The following is a 16,592-nucleotide window of genomic DNA, read 5'->3' as shown; positions in this document are numbered from 1 at the left end:
ATTCGAGGACACTATTTTTATTAAAATAAAGCCCTAAATGAGTCCAATTTGTGAACTCATGAACACCCCCAACTTAAACTTTTGCTTGTCCTCAAGCAAACTCAAGTTTAGCAGTTCAAATAAGGTGCCTTAAACAGTGCTACACAATACTAAATCATGAATGCACACAACAAGACTCAATTTACTTATGCAAGGATCACTTGTGTACTCAAAGATTCAAATTGTGACATACAATTACCAAAGATTCTCATGCTCGCAATACTCGCTACTTGTGCAAGTTCAAGCTCTATAAAAGTATCTAAATTCCCTCACGTAAAGAATGATTCCATATTCACTCACATATATGAGTCAATTTTAGATCAGGAATTGAGGGGGTTCCATTTTTATGCAATACCATGGGTTAAGGGGACTTTTCTTGCACTTCTTGACTCCTCCTTTTCCCTTTCACCACACCCCCAACTAGCCTAAGTTGGCTATTTGCTAAACCACAACTCAAGAGGATTGTAGGTAGTGGTTTAAGTAAGATCTAGGGTTCATCAAGGTTCTTCCAAAGAAAGGTAAGGCTCAAAGGGTGTTCAAAAATGTTTCACACGCTCACGGGTAGGCCACAAAAGAGGTATATGTCAAATTTGGCTCACACTCTTTAAAGTTGCCTAAGATCATCTCAAGAGGACACCTTTCTAAATCAATCAGACTAACCGGGCGAATTGTAGGTTTATATATTCATGCAAGTTTCAAAGCAAGCTAATCAGACAAGGCATCGACACTTAAGTCAAACAAGACTACACACTTTCTCTAGTGTGCAACGGTCATTACAAGAAAATCAATTTGATAAATGGCTAGTCACAACGAGATACAAAGAGTGCACATATTGTGTATGTACCTTCATTTGGCCTCGTTGTAGCCGTACATTCATATTTGTTCAATTGGGAGCACTATTCAAGTCATCGGTATTGATCGAAACCGAGACTCAAATATTTTTGCAAAAGAATAGCCACTTTCAACACAAGATGTGGCAAAGTTTTTTCGGAAGGATCAAAATTATTTTCAATTAGAACAACAGGAGCCACGAGCTCAAACATCCACATAAACGCAATATTTTAAACACTAATTAAAGCAGACAACCCAAATATATACAGAACAAAACATGAATGTCAACACAAAAGGTATGGGCCTCACCCTACCACAAATAAAAGCAGTTTTCCTCAAATGCAAGTAATAAGTATCCAAAAGTAGATGCTAGTAATTAAAACAGAAGGGTACAGAAAGATCCTGTCTATACATTTGCTTCATATTTCGGAGCATTGTTGCCTGCTGCATTACTCTGAAACTCAACAATGGCCCCCGAGTTGTCATTCTGGGTTTCATTGTGTTCCTTTGTTCTAGCTCATGCATCGACTTTAGCTTCAACCATTCTATCAACGTCATGTGCCGCCAAAAAGGAATTTTCGGTTGTGTATAATCTGTGTCTCCATGAAGGAATCGTGGGATCAATGGGAATCCTCCCACTGGTACTTGCTTTGTTACTCTCCCTTTTTTCTTTGGTCAGTTTTGCTATCTTTCGTCTCTTTTTGAAATTTCTTGCTCTTACATGTCGGGTTGGCATGTCTCTTCCTTCTGCACTAGTTGGTGACATGCTCACTCACTTAGGTTAGTTATTGGAATCCGTGCATAAAGGAACTAAGAGTGCAGGCAGGAAGGGTAAATTAAATGGCCTCTAGGTGCGTCGCCGAAAATTTTCAGTGATAGCAGGTTTATCGCCGATTCTTACAGATTAAATAACCCAAATTTGCTGTTAATGAAAGGCGACAAGAGCAGTTAGTCGAATCGCCAAGTGATTTAGTGAGCTAGGTCTACAACACCTACGGATCGCCAATTGACTCAACATGCCTATGCTCTATGCGATTTCCAGCCTCAACCTCGCAACCTTGGTCAAAGAAACTCAAGTCCATATAGCACAAACTCACAATAAAACCCATAATAGTATCACACCCCTACAATAAATTAATTCAAATTAGAGCACAGTTGATTTGGATTCTACCAATTATGCAAAGATTACTGAATGACATTCAGTGATGTATGAAATGCCATCAACGCGGAGATTCAGCCAAGACTTGACAATATCAACACTATGCAAATGAATACAATTTTATTAAATTAAAGGCGGGGTTTGAATCACCAACCTTTAGTGCCGAATCGGATGCTAATGAAGTGCGAGGTAGCAATGAGATCCAACTCCGCGCACAATTTGACACATACAATAATTTAGACTTGCAAGAAATATAAAACTAAAGTGCAGGTGTGGGTTGGGTAGGATAAAGAAATGAGAGAAAATGAATGAATCAGAATATTTAAACTTGAGGCTTGCAGAAATCGTCCAGTTTCTGCCCATTCGGCGATGTACATTGGGTACGCTCATTTACTCGGCGAAGCGCCAAGTGTCTAGTCTCTTCGCCAAATGTAATAGGATGCAACTCATGTGAGAATCCCAACGACGGTCTATATTGCAATCACCGACATGGTTGGCGATTCTCCATTAATTTTTTACTGAACACCGAGTTTTTACAAAATCCCAGCTGACATTGCGTTGAGTTACCCAGTGGAAAGAATCGTGTTCGCCGATGTCATTGGCGATTAGCCAACTGAATCCGTTGTTTGCCTCCATATATTATTTCATTCGCCTCCCTTGCTCCAACCTGTACAAACTACACACCATTATTTTCTCAAAGTAAAACAAAGCAATAAAGGGTTTTGGGTTGCCTCCCAAACAGCGCCCTAGTTAACGTCGTGGCATGACGCTAGTCCACCTTCAACTCTCACTCTTGGGGTTAGCCATAGTGTAACTAGGTAAGCCCCCGTGCTGTCTTGGATTTAGGGGAGACGAGATATGACCCATTTGGGTCTCCAACTGCTTGATTGAAACTGAATGGAAGGTAACGGTCTGGTTGAGGGTGGAAACATCCTCTTTCATGCCTTTCAGCATTTTGTCCGACCCTTCAACTTTGTTGAGGATGCGCGAGAGCATTTCCTTAGACCCACTACCCTCCGAGTCCTTTGGCTTTTGGCGTTCGTGGAGGGCACATATCTGTCTTTATCCCCATCTTTCCAATTAGGATTTCGGTCTCTCCATTTTCTATCCTTCCATCCTTCATCTCTAACCGAACCTTGATTTTCACCCTGCCTTGGGTAGTTTGAACGATAACCACCACCTTGGTTGGCTAGGAAGTTTACCTCTTCATTATATAACGCGTCGAAACTTGCCTCTTCAAGAATTGCGCAGCCGATCCCCACATCATTGACACCACGGGTACCAGTCCCCATGACATTTTTGGATAGAATATCAAGATATGTCATGATCTTGGCCATAATTTGATATCTCTCATTGTCTTTTTCAACCTGCTCCTTAGATAGCTGAAATGTGACCGGTGAGACTTGATCTTCACGGGTGTACCACTTCCTGTTGATGGTTGTCATACCATCAAGGAGTTGAACTGCCACTGCGTATGGTTGCTGCATTAAGCCTCCGGGTGAGAGTTGGTCAGCGACACCCTTGTTTACCGAGTCTACACTCCGGTAGAAGTATTGAAGTAGCAAATTGTCAGGAAGACCATTTGTTGGGCATTGTTGCACCAGTTTTTTAAATTTGAGCCATGTTTCGTGCAGTGGTTCGCCGTTCAAACGCTTAAAGCTCTGGATGCTATCCCGGATAGTCATCATCTTTGAGGGAGGGATAAATCGCACATTGAATGCATTCACTAACTCCTCCCATGAAGTGATTGAGTTACGTGGCAACTCAGCCAACCACTTGCACGCCTCACCCATCAATGAGAAAGGAAATAACCTCAATCGAACTGATTCTTGAGAAATGTTTTTGAATGAGAATGGTCCACACACGTCTACGAAGTTTCGAAGATGCTCGTGTGGGTCCTCATGAGCTAATCCGCTGAAAATCCCCTTTAGTTGCAGAAGTTGCAACATGGTGCTTGTTATGTGGAATACTGTGTTTCCTTCTGCTGGGGTCAGACAAATAGCTCCAACACCTCCTATGAGTAGCGAATCATTAAGATTTGGTACTTGGACGGCATGGAAATTTCTGATGTCATCCTGATGGCCCACCTGGCTCCCGTTACTACCGTTGACACTCATGCTTTCTGGAATATTTCCACAATCAATAAAACACAACTAAAAGTTAAGTTAGTAAACTACAACTAGTAAGAATAGAAATTCTATTAAGCTAAAAAAAATATCAAATAACACCACTCCCCGGCAGCGGCGCCATTTTGATGCTTATCGTGACCAATGAAACTATCCTACGGTATGAGTGTCTACGATCGTCGATAATATAGTAACCCAACCAAGGGTTGGGGCTGTGTCCCAAAGGAGCGATTTTGAGAATCAGTAGCCAATTAGAATTTCGTTAGAGTTAGTCGTAGCTAAAAATATTTGCGATACAATACATTGTAAATTAAAAGGGGTGACATAGAAGTGTCAAATATCAAAAGGGGATTTGTAACAAGTGATAAAACAACAAAATAAACAAGAAAATCAAGTATGGGGAAGGTTCTTGGGATGTGACTGCAATACAGGTTGAGATAAATCGTTGGGTACATCCGTTCAATAGGAAATTTGCAAGACAATAGTGACTAGGACAAACTTTAAATGGAAATAAGTTCCCTCTCGGGCAACTTACCCCGTTTCAAATGCGTTCCTCTCGGACACCCATTTGCCGCATGAAGACCAGCCTATGCCTTACCCCACTCACTCTCTCGAGCTGAGTGTCATGATATGGGACTAGGGCTTACCCTCTCGGGCTGAACCTAATGTCGACCCACTCCTTAGGCCATCAGTCTAGTGGTTTTGGTTTCGCGACCTCCTTTTCGGGAAAGCCGAAAACACATGGGTGGATTTGTATTTGCAACTACCAACCCTTTAGATAAAACCACAACCACTACGTGAAATCACCATTAAAATACATCTAACCTATCAACAAGCAAAACCAAACAAGAATACCAACCCATATTTGCTAAATCACACCCCAAGAATGGGTTTTTTTTAGCCACACATCAAGAACTAAGAAATTATACCTATCATGATAAAGAAATCACCTGGGTATAAGAAATTAAACCTTGAATTAAGCTACGGAAGAAGAATAAGAAAGACCCACTTCCAACTTGGGGAAGATGAACCCCTTTCTTCAAGTCTCCACAAAACTTCTCCAAACTTGAGAGAAAAATACAGAAAAATACTATAGACTAATAATAATTTTTACTCTAAAATGTTCCCCCTAAGACTACAACTTTAACTAGTTTTTATAGTTTTCACAGATTGTGCTGCGGAGGATCGTTCGGCGACATTAGTTGAGATCGCCGATGAACTCGGCGATCTGCCCTTTAATCAGATCATCGCCTTTAGCATCCTCATATTCTGGATTATTGGGCGGTATAGTACTACTTCGTGAAACTAATCGGTGACTCACCGACTGCTCCTTTCCTCGCATTTTGATCCACTTGCTTCAAGGCTTCATGTATTGGAACAAAGGGCGGTGCATGTCAATTCGACGACTCACCAAGTTGGAATCGGCGATCCACATACTTTCATTTCTTATTCTTTTCAGCCCTTTTTGCGCCTAAGTGTCCATGCTTCCAGTAAATCTTAAAATACCTGAAACTTAAGCCTTTTAATCAGGTATTGAGATAAAACAAGCATTCGAGGACACTATTTCTGTTAAAATAAAACCCTAAATGAGTCCAATTTGTGGACTCATCATGGACTAGCTGAAGTCCACTAATATGTCGATGATTTTTGAGACCGTGGAGATCCCAGATGACCTAGACACCGATACTCCTGGCTATTCCGATATGCCTCTAGCTACCACCGGAGATTAGGTTAGAATTGATGATGTAGCTATAGAGTCCGAGGCTGAAACTGATGAGGAGAAGCTCAGTGTTTAGGAGGAGACCACTTATGAGGGCCTGAGTGAGGTTGAGGAGGCTATGGTGCATTCAGCCGTGCAAATTTCCTTGAGAGAAACTTCCATGGCAGGCTCTAGTAGAGCTAGTGTTGCTGTTACCCCGAGCACTGATGCCCAAGATCAGAGTGTTACACCGGGCATTGATGCCCCAACAAATGCATCGACTGTGTAGACCTGATCATTCTTTACCTCCCTCTCTGTTGTTTTTGTGATTTATATGTTTTTAGTTGCATTTGAAGAGAACTGCTTTTCTTTTGTAGGTGGGGTGAGGTATTTCCATACCTACCTCTTGTGATTACATTTTGTGTATATATTTGGTTTTGGTTTTAAACTGTCTTTTGATTCTATCTTGTGGATATTTGAGCTTGTATCTCGTTGTTTTTGAATGGAAATGGTTTCTGACTAATTTTAATTTTTTTTTGACACCTCTTGTGTGTATGATTGTGGCTATTCTTCTGCTAATTTGAGTATCGGTGATGATCAATACCGATGACTTAAATTGTACTCTTAATTGAACCAAATGAATATATGGCTACGATAAAGCCAAATGAAGTTGAATAGACAATGTGCAGACTTTTTGCATCTCGTTGTGACTAGGTGGTTATCGAATGAGTCTCTTCTGATGAGCATTGCACACTAGCAAAAGTGTGGAGTCTCATTTGATATTAGTGCCAATGTTTTGTGTGATGAGCTTACTTTGAACCTTGTGTGATGACATCTAGAATTTACCCCATTGGTCCGGTTGACTATGTGATGTAAGCACTTGAAATGATCTTAGGCAACAATTTTGAAGAGTGAAACTATTTGACAATATACCTCTTTTGTGGCCAACCTTGTGAGGCGTGTGAACCTTGCTTGAAACGCCATTGAGCCTTATCCTTTTCTTGGAAGAAACTTGAGAAATTGTGATCCCTCTTTATCCATTCACCCACAACTCTCATGAAGTGTGGTGTGTTTGAATAGCCAACGTAGGCCAAATGCCTAAGTTGGGGGTGTAGTGAAAAGAGAAGGTAAATAAAGAAGTGTGAAAAATCCTTTTTTTAACAATGGCTTTGAAAAAGATGGAACCCTTCCATAAAAAAAAAAAAAAAGAAAATAAGAAAGCAAAAGAAAAAGAATGAAAGAGTTGTGAAATAAAGTTGTGAAAGTTGCAAAAGAAATGGGGTGTCCGGTAGTCCATTGGAAGTTGAATAATGGGGTGAATTTTGAGCATGAGTAAAATGTTGAAGAAAGTTATGTTTAGACCACATTTCATGAGGGTAGCAGCCACTGAGCCTAAATGACCATACCTTTACACTCAGCCCCGTTACAAGCCTTGAAATGACCTTTGTGATCTTGAGTGAGCTGAAACGAGTGTTGATTGGAAAATAAGGGCAAACTTATGAGTGAAGTCATGCATGTGTTCATTCTTGTGAGTGTGAGAGTTATATGTGATTTCAGAACTATAAATTGTTGAGAAATTGTGTGTGAATATGGAATCATCTTTGTTGTGAGGGCATTTGAGTACCTTTGTCGAGCTTGAACTTGCATTTGAAGAAAGTATTGTGAACTTGAGCATCTTTGATAATGGTGAGTCACAACTTAAATCTTTGAGTGCACAATTGATCCTTGCATGAGTAGTTTAGTCTTGTTGTGTGCATTCATGTTGAGTCTTTTGTAGCACTGTTTGAGACATCCTTTTTGAACTGCTGAACTTGAATTTTACTTGAGGACAAACAAAAGTTTAAGTTGGGGTGTTTATGAGTCTTGGATTTGGACTCATTTAGGGCTTTGTTTATATAAATTTTTGTCCTCAAATGCTTAATTTGTGCCAATAACTGATGTTAAATCCTTGATTTTCAAGTAAATGGATTGAGAAACAAAGCAAGGACACTAACAGGCAAAAAGGAACAAAACAAGCTGAAGAAATGAAGAAGGGCGAGCCTGAGGATCGCCAAGAGCACTTGGCGTGTTGCCGAGTGTCTCATCTGACCGCCTAAAGTTCCAGTGTGCCAAGCCCTAAAGGAAAGAAACAAATTGGTGACAAAAAGTAGCAGTCAGTGGATCACCGAGCAGTTCCGCGAAGCCAAGATAGATCACCCAAAGTTATAGACCTTGAGGATGTTGAATGCCAAGGCGAAAATAAGCCATGAAGGGCCCGACTTACTTCGCCGACTGGCCCTTCATGGCTTATTTTTGGTGACTATAAATTAGATTTCGAATATTTTAGTTAGCATCTTGGAACTTATCTTGAGTATTTAAGAATACTTAGAACTATTTTCTCTATAGTTTTTCCTTAGCTCTGAAGGATTGAAAAAAATCACTTTTGAGAAATTGGAAGTGGGTCTTTGAGATTCATCAAATTGGAGCACTGTAAGGACGAAATAACTCTTACCAAGTTGATGGATAATCAATTTGGTAACTGTTTTTACCTTTTTATAATGTCTAGCTAAAACCCCAAATTCTTGGAGTGTGATCATGTGATTATGGGCAGATTTTGTTTATGGGTATTTCTAATTGTTAGTTTAAATGCTATTTAAAAGTAGTTTAATCATTAATTGTGGTTTAATTAAGAATTGTAGTTGCAAATGCAATTCTATGTTTGTGTTCTTGGCTTGCTCGAGAGAAAGGTTTTAGCACTAAGGTTTTTGATTAATGGTTTGTGGGTATTGGGTTGATATGGGTTTAGCTCAAGAAAGTGAATCCTAAACCCAATTCCATACATTTAGCTTGAGAGAGTGAATGGATAGAGGTGTGGGCTGCTCTTAATTTGCATGCTTGTTGATGTTCGAAAGAAATCACCTGATTCGGGGCAATTGTTCGAGAGAAAATTACTTCCCTTGTAGTCTAGACTACTCACAAATATCTGGCTATTTACTAATTGTTTAAATTACCCATATGCCTGCGTTTGCCTATAATCGATCACATCCCAAGAATCCTTTTCATTATTGTTAATTCCTAGTGTTTGTGACTGTTTGTAGTTGATAATTTCAAACCAAAACCCCCCATCTGACATTCGTGTCACTCCGTTCATTTGAAATGTCTTTTTTTCGATAATATCTATTCCTATAGCTAGTTAGATCACATTTGTACTTCCTAATTGAATTTAACTCGTACCGCTGATGAGTCCGAGATTTGGACTCATTTAGGGCTTTATTTATCTAGATTTAGTGTTCTCAAATGCTTATTTTGTGCCAATAACTGATGTAAAATCATTGATCTTAAGATACATGGATTGAGGAACAAAGCTAGGAAAGAAATGGGAAATAGAGACAACACGAGCAAGAAAGAGAAGGGAAAGACAAGCTTAATGATCGTTGACGTCACTCGGAGACTCGCCAAGTTGCCACCGTACCACCAAAAGTAACAGAACGCTGAGGCTAAATATGGGGTAACTTCAACGAGTAGCAATTCCACTTGGTGTTTCACCGATCGCTTCAGCGATGAATGACCAGGTCACCAAAAGTACTGATGGAGATCCAGATAAGTGTCGATGGGCGAGTGGAAAGAAAAAAGGGCACATCGCGGAATCGCTCTACGATCCCGATCTGACTCTCATAAAATTACAGTGGCGACTAAGAAGAGGTGAAAAATGAAGGTCAGATGAAGGAAAGTCGGCGAGTTGCCGAATAGTCGGCGAGTTGCCGAATGGTCGGCGAAGCCAGACTTAACTCGCCGATTGGTCCCTAACAGCTTCACATCAGACTTGCATAAATTAATTTTTGGAAGACAGAGAAGGCATTTAGAAACGTGAGGAACAACAGATTGAGAGTGAAAACCCTATCATTGTAGATTTCAGGTGATTTTAGCAAGGTTTTTCGTTGAAATTTTGTAATAAAGAAAATTGTAGTTGATTTTAACTTCCAAACTTCATTTACCCAGCTATGAAAAACGTGGCAAGTGTTGATTTTCATCTTTTCATCATGATTTGCTAATACCCTAACCTTGGGGTTTTAACGATGTAACCAATTGCTGAGTTTTCCTAAGTGGGTGTCATTGATTTGAGAATAATGGTGTTAATTTGAAGTAGTTCTATATTGATGCTGCGTTTTGAGGTCATCTTGGATGATTAGTGTAACAATTTCAGTGTTTTGTGCTTGCTCGAGAGAGAAGTATAGAGCCAAAGTAGCAAATTTATCATCCTTAGTAGTGGGTCACCATGATTTCATCTTGAGAAAGTGAAACATGGAATCTATCATTTGTATCTAGTTAGAGAGAGTAGATTTGATGAGGACGAGGGCTGGGCATCTATCGTCTAGTGTTGAAGTTCGAGAGAATTCGACAAATATAAGGTAATTGTGCGAGAGAAAATTGCTTTACGTATAGTCCGACCTAGCCACAACAATTTATCCTATTGTGAGCATTAATGTTCATCCACTAAGTTGAATTCAATAATTGGTTGGTTAATTCCCCAAGTGTTACCTCACTATTTGATCGTTTCGTGTTAAATGTTGAATTGGATTGATAATTATAACCTGAAATTTGAAGCATAACCAAAAGGTGCAGTAAGTGTTCAGTTGAAGAGATTGTTGTCATACTTTTATAATTGAATTACAAGGAAAATCTACTCTGTGTGGGATTGACCCAACTCATTTAGTTGGGTTATATACTGACTAGCGATCGTTGACACTTAGAACTGGATGAGGTGTCTTTGAAACGGTAATCAAAATTGTGCCGCTGCCGGGGATAGTGTTACTTAGAATCCTTTGATCGAAGATTTGATTTGTGAATTGGCTGGCTGCAGTTGAATTGGCTTAGGCTGCATTGTGTATTGTTGGTTGGACTCCATAGAAGTAAAAATGAGTGAGGAAGAGGTGAATGGTAGTCAAGCTGGTCATCGGGACATTATTGATTATGGCAATAGTGTTTACAACCCATTTCATTCAAGTGAAATGGGTGCAATTTGCATACCACAAGCTGATGGGAATGCAATATTTGAGGTCACTAGCACAACTCTTCATCTCCTCCAAATGAGAGGACTCTATTGAGGGCTAGCACACGAAGACCCGCATGAGCATGTAAGAAGTTTTACAGAGGTGTGCAGACCCTTGTCATTCAAGAATGTGTAACAAGAGTCAATCTGTCTTCGGTTATTTCCACTATCTTTGACGGGGGAGGCTAGCAAGTGTTTGGCCGAGTTACCAAACAATTCCGACACATGGGAGGAGTTGATTATAACATTCAATACTAGATTCTTTCCCCATCAAGGATGATGAAGCTTAGAGATGACATTCAAGGTTTCAAGCGATGGTAGGGTGAACCTATCCATGAAATGTGGTTGAGGTTTAAGAAACTCTTACTTAAATGCCCAACTCACGGGCTACCAAACAATTTACTACTTTAATATTTTTACCGGAGTCTTGATTCGGTTAATAAAGGGGTGGCTGATCAATTGATACGAGGGGAAATAATTTTTCAATCATTTGAGGTGGCTTCATTTCTTCTTGATGACATGACTAAAATAAATAAAGCATGGTATACCCAAGAGGATCAAGACTCCTCTTTTTATTTTAGAATGACAAAAGAACAACTTGATAAGGAAAGAGAGAGGGATGAAAACATCAAGAAGATGTTGACCTAAATGGAACTATTACAAAAGCATATGATGGAGAATGTGGGAAATCCCAAAGGGACAAGTTGAGTGTTTAGCGTTGAGGAGGGTTCTTCCTCCGGTTATTCAAATCCGGAGGAGAATCAAGGTTGGAACTCCAAAAGATACGAGGAGGGTTTCCACCCACGCTATTTACAGTGGGGCAGGAATCAAGGTTTGAACTATCACAAGGGGGAAGAGAAAAGAAATACTATCAAGATTGGGCCGAGCAAAGTGACTATTGGAAAAGGGAGGAGGACCATGAAGAGGACCACACTCACCCAATTGAGAGCCCAAAATCGAGAGGGAGTGCAAGTAGTCCACGGGTGAATGATTTTCTGTCACGCATCCTTGATAAAGTCAAAGGTTCGGATGACTTGTTAAAAGGAATAAAAGCCGACTTTTCATCATTGAACAATAAAGTGAAATCTCCCACAGATGCAATCAAGATACATGAAGGTCAGTTGAGTTCACTTTCAGCACAATTGAAACCAAAAATGATAATGAAAGATGATGACAGAGAGCTGGCTGTGGTTACTCGAAGTGGAAAGGTAGAAATAAGTGATGTGACAGGAAATGAAGAAGCTCAAATGCATGAAGAAGACAAAGAGATGGAGAAAGAAGAGGCACCTATCCATCAAAGCATTGTCAAAGGACCACAAAAGGACATGAAGAAATACAATCAAAGCCCAAAAGTTATGCAACCTTTACCCAAAATATCCCCTCCATTTCCTCAACGTCTAAAGAATAAGAATGAGGATGAGAAGTTCAAGAAGTTTTTATTGGTGTTCAAGACATTATCAATTAATCTCCTTCTAGTGGAAGCATTGTTGGAAATGCCGGGGTATGCCAAGTTTATGAAGGAGTTAGTAAAAAATAAAAGGAGTTTGGATTTTGAGACAATCGAAGTCTCCCATAGTTGTAGTGCAATTATGACTAATGAGCTGATCAAAAAGAGAGAAGATCCCAGAGCGTTCACCATCCCTTGCACCATTGGAATGCTCCAATTTGCTAAAGCCTTATACGATTTGGGAGCAAGCATCAACCTAATGCCATATGCGATTTATAAACTACTTGGGTTGGGGGAACTGAAACCCACAACAATGAGACTCTTGATGGAGGACCGATCAATTAAACATCCTGTTGGGATACTATATGACATCTTGGTAAAGTTTGACCAGTTTATTTTCCCAGCTGATTTTGTCATTCTCGATTGTGAAATAGATGCTAAAATTCCCATCATTTTGGGAAGACCATTCTTGGCAACCGGAAGAGCGTTGGTGGATGTTGAGAGCGAAGAATTGAAGTTTTGGGTGAATGAAGATGAAGTAACTTTTGATGTGTGTAAGTCAATGAAACACCTAAGTGATATTCACGTTGTCTCCACTATTAATGTTATTGATGAAGCGGTGGCTAGTGTGAGCCATTTGATGTGCATGAGTGAGCCACTTGAAGCCGTGCTTGATAACTATGATGAGTTCGAAATTCAAGGCTATGAAGAGATAGTAGCGGCTCTATCAGGTTTGGGGGGGGGGTATTCAAAGACTCCATTGAAGTTGGACATTGATTTAAAAAATCGAGAAAGTCCTTCTGCAAACACATCAACATAAGAACCACCAAATCTAGAGTTGAAAGTACTTCCCTTCCATCTCCGATATGCTTTTTTGGGGGCAAATAACACCTTACCGGTGATCATTGTAGCTGATTTGTTTGATTGGGAAATAAAATTGCTCCTTGAAGTGTTGAGAAGGGATATCAAAGCTATAGGGTCGACTATCGCTGACATAGTGGGCATTCCTCCCGGTATCTGCACTTACAAAATTCAGCTTGATAGTGATTGTAAGCCAAGTGTTGAACATCAGCGGAGATTGAACCCACCAATGCAAGAGGTGGTGAGAAAGGAGATAATAAAGTGGTTAGACGCAGGTGTGATCTACCCTATTGCAGATAGAAAATGGTTAAGTCCGATACAATGTGCACCAAAAAGGGAGGCATCACGATAGTCCCAAATGAAAAAGGGGATCTTTTATCTATGAGATCGGTGACCAGGTGGAGAGTATGCATGGATTGCCGGAAGTTAAATTCTTGGACTGAAAAGGATCACTTTCCCATTCCCTTTATGGATCAAATGCTTGATCGACTCTCCGAGAGAGGTTTCTCCGAGAGAGGTTGGTATTGCTTTTTGGATGGGTAGTCCGGTTATAACCAAATCTCTATTCCTCGGGAAGACCAAGAAAAAATAACCTTTACGTGCCCATATGGTACTTTTGCCTTCAAACGGATGCCGATTGGATTATGTAATGCTCCGGCTACATTTCAATGTTGCATGTTATCTATTTTTGCTGACATGGTGGAGGATTCAATGGAAGTATTTATGGATGACTTCTCGGTTGTGGGTGACACTTTTGAGGCATGTTTAAAGCACTTAGGACAAGTTCTCCAAATATGTGTGGAGACAAATTTAGTCCTAAATTGGGAAAAATGTCATTTCATGGTTAAGGAAGGTATAGTGCTTGCTCACAAAGTGTCACAAAAAGGGTTGGAGGTTGACAAAACAAAGATTGAAGTGATTGAGAAGTTAGCACCACCAATTTCGGTAAAGGGTGTTCGTAGTTTCTTGGGACATGCCGGTTTTTACCGGAGGTTCATCAAGGACTTCTCAAAGATTGCACATCCTCTATAAAAACTCTTGGAGAAGGAGGTGAAATTCCACTTTGATGATGCTTGCATGGTATCTTTTAAGTGCTTGAAAGAAAATTTGGTTTCCACACCGATCATCATTAGTTCTGATTGGTCAAAATCTTTCAAAGTAATATGCGATGCAAGCGGCACGACATTAGGTGTTGTCTTGGGGAAAAAATGGAACAAACTTTTTCAACCCATTTACTACGCAAGCAAAACTCTGAACCGTGCTCAACGTAACTCTATAGTTTCTGAACAAGAGTTACTTGAGGTAATTTACGCATTTGAAAAGTTCCGGGCATACTTTCTAGGTACTAAAGTGTTTGTTCACACTGATCATGCTGCACTGCGTTACCTAATGGCAAAGAAGGATGCCAAGCCAAGATTGATAAGGTGGGTGCTTTTATTGTAAGAATTCGACTTTGAGGTCAAAGATAGAAGAAGTTGTGAAAATCAAGTGGCATACCACTTATCAAGATTCGAAGGCAAGGAGAATGACGAGCTACAGATCGACATAAATGATGTTTTTCCCGGTGAATAGGTATTCACGGTAATTGTCAAACAAACTCAGAGGTATGCTGATTTTGCCAATTATGTAGTGTGTGGATTAATGCCGGACGAACTGAACTTCTACCAAAAAAAGAGGTTCTTATTCGATGTTAAGAAGTACTTTTGGGATGAACCATATTTATTCAGAGAGTGTACTGACCATATCATTAGAAGATGTGTTCTGGAAGAAGAAGCTATTGAAATTCTCCATGCTTGTCATTCTTCACCGGTTGGAGGCCATCATGGTGGTGTATGTACATCTGCTAAAGTTCTACAAAGTGGGTTCTATTGGCCGTCTCTCTACAAAGATGCTCATGAGTTTGTTAAGAAATGCACTCAAGGTCAGAAAGAAGGTGGAGTGTCCAAAAGACACGAGTTGCCTCTTACGCTCATTTTAGAAATTGAGCTATTTGATGTTTGGAGAATAGACTTCATGGGCACATTTGTGAGTTCGTTTGGTAATAAGTATATCTTGGTGGCTGTAGATTATGTTTCTAAATGGGTGGAGGCTGTTGCACTTCCAAACAATGAAGGAAAAAGTGTTGTTCTATTCCTGAAACGCTACATCTTTGCGAGATTTGGTAGTCCTCGGGCAATTATTAGTCATGGGGGATCCCACTTTTGCAACAACTGGTTTTTGCATTGAGCAAGTATGGAGTGAAACACAAAGTAGCAACTCCGTATCATCCCTAAATGACTGGCCACATTGAAGTGTCAAGCCGGGAAATCAAAAGTATCTTGGCCAAGACAATGAGTGCTCATAGAACTGATTGGTTTCGAAAGCTTGATGACGCACTATGGGGGTATCGTACCGCATACAAAACACCAATTGGTATGTCTCTGTATCAACTAGTTTTTGGTAAATCTTGCCATCTACTAGTTGAATTGGAACACAAAGCATTGTGGGCATTGAAAGCCTTAAATCGGGACTGGACAAAGACCTCAAAAGAGAGAGTAGAGCAGTTAAATGAGTTGGACGGATTTAGGTTCAAAGCTTATGAAAGTTCAGCCCTATACAAGGAAAAGATGAAGAAATGGCATGATGCTAAAATCCTTAAGAGGGAGTTTAGAGTGGGAGACTGGGTGTTACTATACAACTCTTGACTTAGACTCTTTCCAGGAAAGCTCAAGTCCAAATGGTCAGGACCGTTTAAAGTGTCACGAGTGTTCACAAATGGTGCCATAGAAGTTGAAGGTCAAGAAGGACCTGCATTTAAGGTGAATGGGCAACGCTTGAAGTTATACTTTGGCGAGTGCCATGAATTTTTTTTGATTGAGGTGGTGTACCTAGAAGATGCTTGAGAGAATTTCCATGTCGTGCCACGACGTCAAATAAGGTGCTTCTTAGGAGGCAGCCCAAGTGTTAGCATTTTAAAGTAATGTGTGTTGATTTTGCAGGTGCAGGATTTTGTGCGAGAAGAAGATGCTATTGGCGAATCGCCAAACCTGTTTGGCGAGCACGACATAGTATGCACTATGGACTTCAAAAATGAGGTAGAGATTTTGGAACATTCTGCGGGAAACCTTCATCACTTGGCGAATCGCTGATGTGCTTAGGCGACCTGATTTTTCTCGCCTTTTACTTTATCGCTTACAGCGTAACTCAATGATCGATAGGCGAAGTTCCAATTCCATTATGTCAAATCACTGACCTGTTCAGCGACCTCTTGCACCTCCACCAATCTGCCCCTTTCTGCGAGTGTCACCCACTGGAACAAAAGGCGATATTTTGCTCATTGGGTGCACCACCGAAGCATTCAGCGACTGTTTCATTTTCTCGCCGACTGGGTGCTTAGTGAAGATTCCTCCTCACCTTGCTTT

The 16,592-nt window shown here is 40.3% G+C and overlaps 1 protein-coding gene across 1 annotated transcript; it reads left to right on the top strand.

The window, feature by feature from the left end:
• The first annotated feature begins 15,464 nt into the window (after positions 1–15,464).
• On the top strand, positions 15,465–16,319 carry LOC107058347 (uncharacterized). The gene is made up of 3 exons (XM_015303933.1): positions 15,465–15,774; positions 15,892–15,989; positions 16,170–16,319. The coding sequence occupies exons 1-3, from the start codon at positions 15,465–15,467 to the stop codon at positions 16,317–16,319; spliced, it is 558 nt and encodes a 185-aa protein (XP_015159419.1).
• The last annotated feature ends 273 nt before the right edge of the window (positions 16,320–16,592 follow it).

This window comes from Solanum tuberosum, unplaced genomic scaffold (genome assembly GCF_000226075.1).
Source record: "Solanum tuberosum cultivar DM 1-3 516 R44 unplaced genomic scaffold, SolTub_3.0 scf00484, whole genome shotgun sequence".
In the NCBI taxonomy this organism is placed as follows: Eukaryota; Viridiplantae; Streptophyta; class Magnoliopsida; order Solanales; family Solanaceae; genus Solanum; species Solanum tuberosum.
This window is presented reverse-complemented; position numbering and strand designations above follow the sequence as displayed.

Excerpts from the sequence above, each read along its gene's own strand:
- LOC107058347 (XM_015303933.1), top strand. The coding sequence starts at position 15,465 with ATGACTGGCCACATTGAAGTGTCAAGCCGGGAAATCAAAAGTATCTTG. Across the intron at positions 15,775-15,891 it reads TAGGTTCAAAGCTTATGAAA|GAAAGCTCAAGTCCAAATGG; the intron begins GTTCAGCCCTAT and ends GACTCTTTCCAG. Across the intron at positions 15,990-16,169 it reads AAGAAGGACCTGCATTTAAG|GTGCAGGATTTTGTGCGAGA; the intron begins GTGAATGGGCAA and ends TTGATTTTGCAG.